The sequence below is a fragment of the Dryas octopetala genome, chromosome 2 (genome assembly GCF_963921425.1).
Source record: "Dryas octopetala chromosome 2, drDryOcto1.1, whole genome shotgun sequence".
NCBI classification, from domain to species: Eukaryota; Viridiplantae; Streptophyta; class Magnoliopsida; order Rosales; family Rosaceae; genus Dryas; species Dryas octopetala.
The window spans coordinates 28792232-28802641 of NC_141367.1; the positions used below are offsets into that span (position 1 = coordinate 28792232).

Sequence of the window (10410 nt, forward strand, 5' to 3'; positions counted from 1 at the left end):
CTCTCTTCCTCCTAGATCGGAGCAACAGAAACAAACAAAAAAAATGAAAAAAAAAAAAAAAAAAACAAATGGCTAGTATTTATTGAACAGCTCGAAGCTATAAGCTTTTGCAATTCCACCCCCACACACCCAGTCTCCTTCTTTGAAATTTAAGGGTTTGGAAACATTGTGTCGTTTGGGTTAATGGCGATGTCGAACACTATCACCGGAGCAAAATTGAAGGCTCTGTTGAAATCTTCATCGGCAACAACTTTTCTTTGCCGAGGTTTTCAAGGCCCGTTAGGAGTAGAAAAGAGAGATGGAGGAGATGAAAGGAACGATGAAGCAGAGAGACGAACTTGAGAGGCAGAGAGAAAACGATGAGTATAGAATCCCAGTGAGGCAGAGAGTTCACGAAAGAAAAAATACTGTAAAAACGATATTTTATTGTTTTTATAAAATGGGTTGTTTTTGAGTTATTTTTGGATATTTATTTTAAAAACTGAGCTGCCAAACACATTTTTTTAATTTAAAAACTATTTAGTGTTTTTAAATACAAAAAACTGTTTTTAAATCAAATACCAAACGGAGCCTAAGGGTTTGCAAATATATAGACTTTATTATAGGGAATTTATTTGGTGTGGTTTGAATTTGAACTAAGAGTTGGTAATTTAAAAATCCGGACCCTACTTTTTATTACCTTCAAAATTATCTTATAAAATAATTTAGTGACCATTTTAAAGATGGATCCAGCTTAACCCTGGACCATTAATTGGATTCTTCAAATTAAAAATAGAAAGAAAATCCCCATATCTGTTGACGAGACCAAGCTGAATGGAAAACAGTATATAGGAATTTAATCTGCTGTACTAGGACAAGAGAAAAGTATATATCTGCACTAGTTCCAGTGTATCAAGTGTAAGATCAGTCTCTATATATCTCAGTTCACAGGCATGAGACAGAAAAATGACTTGTTTGCTTGTCAATTTACAGAAGATTTTTTTGAGTGCACATAAACCAGCAATTCATTGCCCCCAGCCACGGCCACAGCACCTGACCTTGAATCATCGATAGCAATACATGAAACACTGTCACCTGAGACCATCAGAAAATTACACTATATAAAAAGCAGAAAATAGGTAAAATACCTCAGCAGCTTTATTTGAATCCGAGGCAGAATGAACCAAAATAAAAATCACAGCAAATGTAGGTCTTATAGTGATGCATGTTTGTGGAATGAAATCTTCTGTGGAATGACTTGATGAAGTGCTGCTTCTAGTATCAATTGTTTTCCTTTATGGTTCTACTTCTAACATTGTTATGATAATAACGATTGATGCATTGCATACCTTTGAAATGATGCATAGCACCAAGTTTAGTTCCTGTAGATAATTCCCACATGTACACTACTCCATCACAAGTACCACAGATTCCTTGACCAGCTAATGCACCAATGACAGCAGCCCTGCATAGCGAGTTCGAAAATCAATAAACAGCTGAAGTTGACATATTTGTTTGTACAAGAAACACATGCTTGAGGTATTTGAAGTTTAATAGTTTATCTTCTTTTCTGAAGTTCCAACTTTACTCAATGTATAATCCTTCAATTTCATGAACTTCAATGGCCTGAAAAGTTCAGATCTGAAGAATTCAATTCCAGTGTATGAATATAAAAGGTCAACGCACCTGGGATCCAGTGGACTTCCAATGACCACTATATCTTTCACCAGCAGAGCAAGCCTCCACCATCCCACTGGATTTGGGTGGCCATCACCTGATATATAGTCTTCTTGAGCATCAGACGAGGATGAGACAAGAAGCCAGACAGCAACATCTTCCCCCTCTATTGAAAATTGATCCTCAAAGGTTGCAGCCATCATTTGTTTGACATGTTCTTCCATTTCGGAGTAGCTGGAAGCAGGGAATTTCATTGGCCAAGTAAAGAAACTGACAGGAAAGAATTGACAAATTGAAGCGCTTGATGCAGAGAACCTTGACACAAGGATGCATTTAGAAATATCCCTGAAAGAAACAAACTGCTGCCTTTTAGTACTAATCAAATTTACAGAAATGAAATTTTTTTCTTGGGCTGATGCCGATTAGCCAATATTTCCTTTTTCTGATAGGTATTTTTTCATAAACTAATTTCAATAACAAATAGGTCAATCACAAACCTACAACCTATTATATTCGCAATTCATATAACAGACCAACCTGCATCTGATATGAATTAGACAACAGAATTTATGGTGTGAAAATTTTGATCTAAAGTGTTAGACTGATTATGTTCATTTTGTTGATCCAGATGAAAGAACTAATGTTTCACTCAAAAGGCAATCCAGACCAGAATTCCATATCAAGTAACACAATTAGGATCCATCATCAAGTCTATATGATTCTACATACTAGTGATACTTCACGAGAATAGACCACTTGTGTGCAGTATGCCTTCTGAGTAGGTTAAGAAAGCCGTACCATAAACTGAATTCACCACGACCATTATGGCCAACAACTAGATGAGTAGAATTTGGAATTCTCTTCAACTCCACTATGCCAGGGGAAATGCAATCATCATCTGGCATAACAAAACTCTCTATCTGTGCACTGCAATCATGGAATTTAAAGTCCAATTAAACTGCAATGAATAGATAGATATGGAAACAGCTCAAATTAGCAAATAAATGTTGACAAACATGAAAATAGTAGACAATTTATTGGGTTCCATCAGATTTAAACATGATTGGTTGCCCATGAAGTCGGAAAAATGAAGCTCAGACCAACACAAGTGTGCACTTACTACATACAAATAGACATTTCCTAAAGTTATAACAAGTGCCACTTCCCCACTGAACCAATGGTTGATGTGCATTGATAGCAGTCAATAGTCAAACATTGGGTTGTGACACAAGTAAACCCATTATAATGAAAATTGCACTTAAAAGTATGACGCCTACAATTGTATCAGAGGTGTTGAGAGAAAGGCTTTAGAGACTCACCTCCATGTTGAATTCATAACCCACAGATGCAGTCTGCCACTCTCTCCAACAGCAACAAGATTATTAGGTTCACAAACCAAGAGACATTGTAAACTGTCTACTGCTTTCAATCTTGCCACCACTGAAACATAACCAAGTTTTACTTGCACAATCTTCACTGCATTCTCCTCAGAGCAGCTTGATGCACATGTGGAGCACAAACAATGGGTCCTCCCTTGCCTGAGAACATTTTAAAGAAAATTATTACTAATAACTTTACTCTCAATTCATGATACTTACTAAATTCTGCAAAGATAGTAAACCTGCAGTAAGGTGTTTGAATGCTATCAAGTAAAACAAGACACTGCCCATCTGGGGTGAATTGTAAAACAGATCTTTCCAGAGCAACCTAGCAAAGAGTAACACATACATCACTCAAATTAACAATAAAGCAGACAAGCCCACCAACCAAAATACATATAAGAACTTACTCTACCAAAATAATCCTTTAGAATCGGCAATGTTACTGATGTGTGACCAACAAAAGAAGGGTGTCCAACCCTTGGTTCCTCAATTGCTACATTGTAGATGAAAAGGCTTCTGTCCTTATCAACCAGAAGGCCACAGAAAACACAAACATAAATTTCATTCCCTTTTGTGCTCAACAATACTGACAAAACAGGAATTGGAAGGGAATAGCACCCCACAAACTCAATAATGCCCGCTAGTTCATTATTAAGTTCCATACTGTGAGGCTTCAAGTCTGAACTATATGGAATACCATTGGGATTAGAAATGGAATTCATTCCCTGTTTCTGAGATGCTTCAGGGTCATTTAACTGTAGGAGGTTCTCGTGCCTAGCCACATCCTTGTCAACATGGTTTTCTAGTGAAACAGACAAATGTAGAGAGTATGAAGTAGCTTTTTCGTTGGAGGCACCAACTAATGCTTGATCTTGTAATACCACAGGAGCCATACTGTTTAAGAGACCTTTAGAATTCGTGGAAGGCTTCTCTGCATTCAAACTGGAATGTCCCACAATCTTGGCTTCAGCACAAAATGAATCTTTTTTATAGGAATTTTCATCAGAACCTATCTGCAAAGTCTCCATGGCAAGCGAATTTTCTGTGGCAGGATATGTTTCAGGCACACAAATTTCTCCATTATTTCTGCATATTATACTTTCTGAGAGTGGACCACTGTAATTTCCTTTAATAGGACATACAGTTCTAACTTTTCTCTTTGTATATATTAAGCTTGGAGCTTGAGTAAAGGACTTATTTCCAGTTTCTGCAACCTCTCTCTTAACAGAAATTTCCTTCTGTGATATTTTTGAAGAACTCAACATGCCTCTTTGGTTATCATCAATTATATTTTTGGCTGAATAAATAGAACCAATACTTGGGTTAGCTAAAATTTCATAAGAATCAGAGCACATTAGACTTGGGGAAAAAAACAAAATAGTGATATGGAGTTCAGATCCCTAAAATTGTTCTTAACCTAATAATGAAAGAAGAAAAGGGTTAATTTCAGAAATGATGAAAGTAATAGTACTATTGAGTATAGGACTTCTTTCTCCTCACTAACAAATTATCATAAGACAAAGGAGCTAAATTATCATTTAATATTATCTACTTCAGAAGCTAGTAGAAGTAGTATAGACACCTCATCTCACCAACTAGACTGAAAATGGGTACTTTAAGTAGACATAGTCAAGCATTTGAGAACCGAACAACAAATAAACTGGAACAAGTTGCATCAATAAAATTACCTTCAGTAAGATCGACTGTAGTTTCATTCCTTTCCTTAGAATGGACATTAACACCTAGTGAGCATTCGTCCCTATTAGCAGATTCATCCCTTATTTCTTCAGAAAAGACTCTCTTACAAGGAGAAGTGCAAACTGGAAGAGACTCAGATATGTATGCGCCACATTCCTGAAGCCTCCCAGTTGAAGCCATGCGTTCTTCCTCATAAGACAAGATATCTTTGCTTCCACTGGTCTCAAGATGACCATCTACAGCCATATCAGAAGAAGATATCATGTGGTTGACCAGATGGTCACCATATTGATCATCCTCTAAACTGTCAGGAACAATACACTTTGTTGGAAAAATTGAACCAATATCAGTATTTTGGGTATACATCTTTTCCTCCTTTGCATCTTTATTTACGGTAAGCATTACACCTGCAAGTTTAAAAAGAATAATCAACCATCCACAAGAAAATGGTGCCAAAATATTGTTTGGAATCTTTAACAAATATTCTAGGCAAAGTTTGGATGAAATAAAATAACACCAGGTGTAAACAAACGCAAAAGGCTAAATGTAAAACAAATAAGTTTGAACAATTCACCATGGGATGGAGCATTGGTGTCATTAATTTCCTTCTGAGATTTCACCATACAAGGCAGAATTTCCGAAGGGCTAACAGTACCCTTTTTCTTCCTTGATCCCTTCTGGAGCAGAGGAATAGCTTGCGGAAGAAGAAATGTCATCATTGACTTGGCCATTTCCTGACCAACTGAGTCAAAATCACTCTTTTCAGAACTTGCATTTGATTTAGAAGTGGATGTTTCTTCTTCTGGACGTGATTCATTCATGAACCCTTCAGAAATGGCCACATCCAAGTCACTTCTATCCTGGATTGTTGGAGCAGAATCAGAAGTTTTATCTGCATGTAAGTAGTGGCAATCATTACACGTACAAAGCGAAAAACAGTGATCAATTACCAATACTGGAAGGCACAAGCTGGGGCAATCACACTGGAACTACATGATATAAAACAAGTGGATAGTTCATGATTACCTTGTGTAAAATCTAAGGTATCAGGAGCACAAAGGTCAACATCAGTAAGACCTTGACAATATTTTGGAACTGTAGCATCTATATTTTTGTCTTCTGGTGCCATTGGAAAATCAACCTGGTCCACCTTGGTATCTTGAGACCTATCAAGCTGTGAGAAGTTAAGAATATTTCTCGTTCAAGAATAACTGACTATTGAACCATGACATCAGCAAAATTGCCTACAAATGGACAGCTTTTCTAAACAAGCATAAATAACCCTTGTTTGGACTCAGTACAGTGATGTAAGTACATAAGTGTTAGAGGATATGTGAAAGCATATGTTATCAAAGATATGGGGATCAAAGGGGAAAAACATAGTAAAGAAATTTTCAGCTTCCTTTGGGGTTTTGAGGGGAGAAGAAAAAACAGGGAAATGTGCTCACAGTTTTTCTTTCCTCCACAGACAAGTTGCTGGCGACCGCAGTAGATTTACAATTTCCAGAACCAACTAGAAGGCTTGCTTCTTCAGGGAAAGCATCCTTCCCAGGATGATTGGAGAAGCCAACTGAATCCAATGGCAAACCATCTTTGGCTGAAAAGTCACTCTCTTCTTGATGAACATGTACTGTATGCACTAACGGTGGCAATACTGCTGGGTATTTACAAACGTCATACTCTTCTTCCAAAGAAGTTGAAGGCATCCCGTTATTATGATATCTCTTATTCCCTTTTATTGAATTTGAAGCCTCACCAACTGATTCCAGATCTTCAGGTCTAGTTCTTTTAGTGCTAGCACAACTGAGTGACTTTGAATTTACAATTTCACGTCTCCTACTTCTCTTCCCTGTAATTTTTGGTCTTTCCAAGTTTGACCATGCATCTGGGGAGCGACCATCTACATTTGTTCTAGAAGCTCCATTGCAGACACTCGAGGGTAATAAACTCCTTTCTGCTGTTCCATTAGTGTTTACTGCCAGTTCCCGAAGTAATCTCAGAACAAATGGATTTTTAAACCCAAAAAACTGCATATGAAACACAAAAAGAGGCAATGTTCGGATTACCACTAATTACCTGTTTAAACTCTTGCAGTAAATGTCGAGTAAAAAAATAAAATAAAAGGGAAGGAAACCTTATGCTTTCTAGCGGACAGAATAGTTAAATACCATGATGCATAGAGGTGGATCAGAAACGACACCACTTCCAATAGACGAGATCAATTAACAAGGTATAAAAAGAAAATAACCTACAGCAGCAAGAACAGAAATAAATTTTTGACAAGTTAAATCATGAGTTGCAATTAATTGAACATGTAATGGATGACTAACACAAGAAGTCCTCGTGTAGCAGTCACTAGTTAATGTGTTCAGTTTCATACCGACTGAATCCATAAAGTTTGGTGAGTACATTTGTTTACTTACTAGACTCTTTTATTCTTTCTTTCTAGGAGTGCTCATGGGAAGGTAACAACATAACCCCAATTGTTCATATTAAAAGCAACTCTGAAATAAACTACTTATGAAAAGAAATCACTATCTACCTCCACACCATCAATCTTGCCCGAAAATCTCTTCCCATGCCAAATCTTCGTGCGGGGGAAACATTTCTTCTGAAACTTCTCCCATGCAATATCTGGGGTTTGCCCGGAAAATGATTGTCCATCAGCAGAAATAATCTGCACATGTATAAACTATCTTTGTATTTATCCTTAAAAACAAGTAGCAACCAAGAACTAAATATCATTAACAATCAAAACCAACAGTTCATGGCTATAGTAATGGGCCTAATGGCTACACACCGAAAATAAAGGTCCTTTTGGACCTTCTTGAATTTCCATCTTGTAGATGATCCCATTATGAGCTCGAACAGCCTGATACCCAACCGGATAAGGATACCGATCTTTCCCCTACAAAATAACATAATTCAGTGAATTGCAACTACAGCATTAGTTAATGTCCAAAGAATTATAGTGCAAATAAACACAATGAGTGATTCCTGATCTTCTGAGCACAATGAGGATTATCGTTTTTGTTTACTAAACTAATTACTTACTGTAATTTAATCAAATCATTCAATTCTTATGAGCATAAGAATTGCAACTCAACACTAATAGTACGAAGCAACAACTAAGCACTTGAAGAACCTAAACCTCTTTTTTCGGCGTCAAAAACAAATAATTTTCGATTATAGCTCCTAACGTTTTGGCATAAGTTCATAAAGCTTGAGTAATTAAATACGAAATTTTTGAAATTAAGATGAGGAAATTGGAATCGAACCCTGGAGGAGCTCCAGTACTTCTTGTCCCAAGCTCCATTGTAGAGCGAACCGATCGAGGTGATTTCAAGATCGTCTGGTTTCTCCTCCGCTTTAGGTTTTCTTTCTTCGACTTTAGCCTTCGTCATTTAGGTCGGAGTCTGAGTTTTCGAAAGGACAGCAAGAAGCTCCGAATTATTCATTTATATATATATATATTTTTTTTTTTAAACAAACAAAGAGAGGGGAGACGCGGGATTAGTGGCGGGAACGAAAATAAGAGGGTCTTTGTGGGCCACCATAGGCTTGAGGTAAAGATTATCTGCGTTTGTACGCAGGTATGTGACCGCGCAATATGATTGGGTAATTGGCTGGAAAGTTGAAATAGTCATTTAAAAGTTGTCATTTTATTAGTGCGTGCTTTTCTTTGGCTGACAGACCACCAAAGGAAGCGTGACAAAGAAAACACGAAACCAAAAAAAATTATTTCGCCGTTGCCGGGGATCGAACCCGGGTCACCCGCGTGACAGGCGGGAATACTTACCACTATACTACAACGACTTTGTTGTTTGAATTCGAATCTTGTCAGAAATTATAGTGTATTGATACAGGCAAGATTGGAGATCCTCCAAAATGAATAATTCTTATTACTTAAAGCATAATCCAAATCATTATTCACATAGGCCCACTTGATGTTGACTAGCTGGGTCTATATAATATAGTCCTTAATATGTAAGTTGGTTTTAAAAAAAATATATATATAAAAAGTTTAAGCTATTAAGAAATAAGAAGCCATCTAGATCAGTTATGTATATATACACAAATCAAGCGAACACCTTTTCAAGGATAACTCCAAATGAACAATTATTTGACAATCTAGGACACGAAAATTGTAATTATTAAATAGCGGACAAATAATGTATACTAAATGGTCTAAATTAACGTAACATATACACACAAAAAAGAGTAGGGCAGGCGTCTGGAACTAAAAGAATAGATATCAAGTCCACCACCATGTAGAGAAATCTCAAAGTTGATTGTAACTTAGACTAAAACTATCGAAAAATGCTTAAACACGAGTTTAATAGTAAACACACAAGATTTAATTCTAATTGGAAGAAAACAAAAAACAAGAACATTCAAAATTATCCGAAACTACTAAAAACTTGAAATGCGATCTTATTCAGTTATTCTTGTAAGCAGCATAATTTGGCTAAAAATTAAGTAAATTTATAACTACGATATGATAGTATAAATTTCATCATTCTTATCGGATATGAGTACAAAGTTACACTCATTTAAAATTGTAGCTAGATGCTTTTGTTGAATTGTTTGTTTCATGCCGTTACATAAACTAATGCCCGATATGTTCTACTTTTACATATAGATGATAGTAGGTAGGAAGAGGGTAACCTTAAGTTGAGGGAAGTGTCCCACACGTAGGCTCAAATATAGGCATAGCCAGAGGAGGCTAGAGAGTAGAGAAATGGTGGTGATCGATGACATGCATGCGTGGTGTCTAATCCCAAATTCCCGATACAGGCACAAAATGAGGGTGACCATAGATCTAATGGGTGTGTCCAAATATGTTAATGAACAGAACCACAAGGATCGAAACTCGAAGGGTGTGAATGAAATGACCAAATGGGTTGGTGACTTGGTCTGGTCCGGGAAGTGGTAACTAATTAAGGTTGAAGATAAGGCATTAGAATCTCGTGGGCATGCATGCATTTAACAAAAAGCGTCCAATCCAGGCATTAAACGTATCAGAGATCGATGAGGTGCAGAGAAAAAAGCAGAAGCAGGCATGCAATTGATTACTCCTATCCAGTGCTATCCTTTTTTCTCTTGGTCTGTACAACATCATGATGAATATCGATCGGACTAATTAGGACTGGAGGGGAAAAGTTGGACCTTGGGAAAATTGCTTTATACTAGCAAAGAAAGGTGGAGATTCAAGTGTTAAAATGGCTTTATTTCCTGTTTGGGAAACTCATGGAATAGTCCCATCACAAAAAATAAAAAAGGACACCAAACAAAAAACCCATGTCCTGGCCTGGCCTGGCCTTGCTGGCTAAATATGATCTCGATCGATCCTCCTAAATTTATTCATTCACACTGTGTGGGAAGTGACATGTGATTTTATCAGTGGTCTCTTTCGGATTTCCCTGTTTAGCATTGCACCCACAAAAGAAGGAATGGAGCACAGGACCCATTCTCTTCACTAGAGTACTACTATCTCTTCAATTTTTATTCATTCAACTTCGATCGGCTCCATGGTCCCAACTTAATTATTTTTCTTTCACTCAACTCATTTTAGCTGCTAGCTGGTTACTAGTTCAATAACTGGCTCCAAACTCCAATTCATATTTACTACAGGCTGATGTGCAAGACGATCGAGGTGGCTGATCGATATGCC

At 37.1% G+C, this 10410-nt stretch overlaps 1 protein-coding gene and 1 non-coding gene across 2 annotated transcripts; both read right to left on the bottom strand.

Moving 5' to 3' along the window:
• Nucleotides 1–961: 961 nt before the first annotated feature.
• Nucleotides 962–8140, bottom strand: LOC147295269 (DNA binding protein). The gene is made up of 14 exons (XM_086233962.1): nucleotides 8015–8140; nucleotides 7537–7644; nucleotides 7279–7413; nucleotides 6185–6763; nucleotides 5763–5910; nucleotides 5311–5628; nucleotides 4727–5143; nucleotides 3446–4335; nucleotides 3278–3363; nucleotides 2976–3194; nucleotides 2455–2583; nucleotides 1666–2001; nucleotides 1329–1444; nucleotides 962–1074 (listed from the first exon to the last, which is right to left on the bottom strand). The coding sequence occupies exons 1-14, from the start codon at nucleotides 8138–8140 to the stop codon at nucleotides 962–964; spliced, it is 3720 nt and encodes a 1239-aa protein (XP_086090088.1).
• Nucleotides 8141–8480: 340 nt separating this feature from the next.
• TRNAD-GUC (transfer RNA aspartic acid (anticodon GUC)) lies at nucleotides 8481–8552 on the bottom strand. Its single transcript has one exon. It is a non-coding gene; the product is annotated as a tRNA-Asp (tRNA).
• Nucleotides 8553–10410: the final 1858 nt, after the last annotated feature.

What these genes read in the sequence shown, in the direction of transcription:
- LOC147295269 (XM_086233962.1), bottom strand. Translation starts at nt 8,140, where the DNA reads ATGACGAAGGCTAAAGTCGAAGAAAGAAAACCTAAAGCGGAGGAGAAA. An exon ending in CACCAATGCTCCATCCCATG is followed by an intron (nt 5,144 to 5,310) that starts GTGAATTGTTCA and finishes TTAAACTTGCAG; the next exon opens with GTGTAATGCTTACCGTAAAT. An exon ending in ATTCAAACACCTTACTGCAG is followed by an intron (nt 3,195 to 3,277) that starts GTTTACTATCTT and finishes AAATGTTCTCAG; the next exon opens with GCAAGGGAGGACCCATTGTT.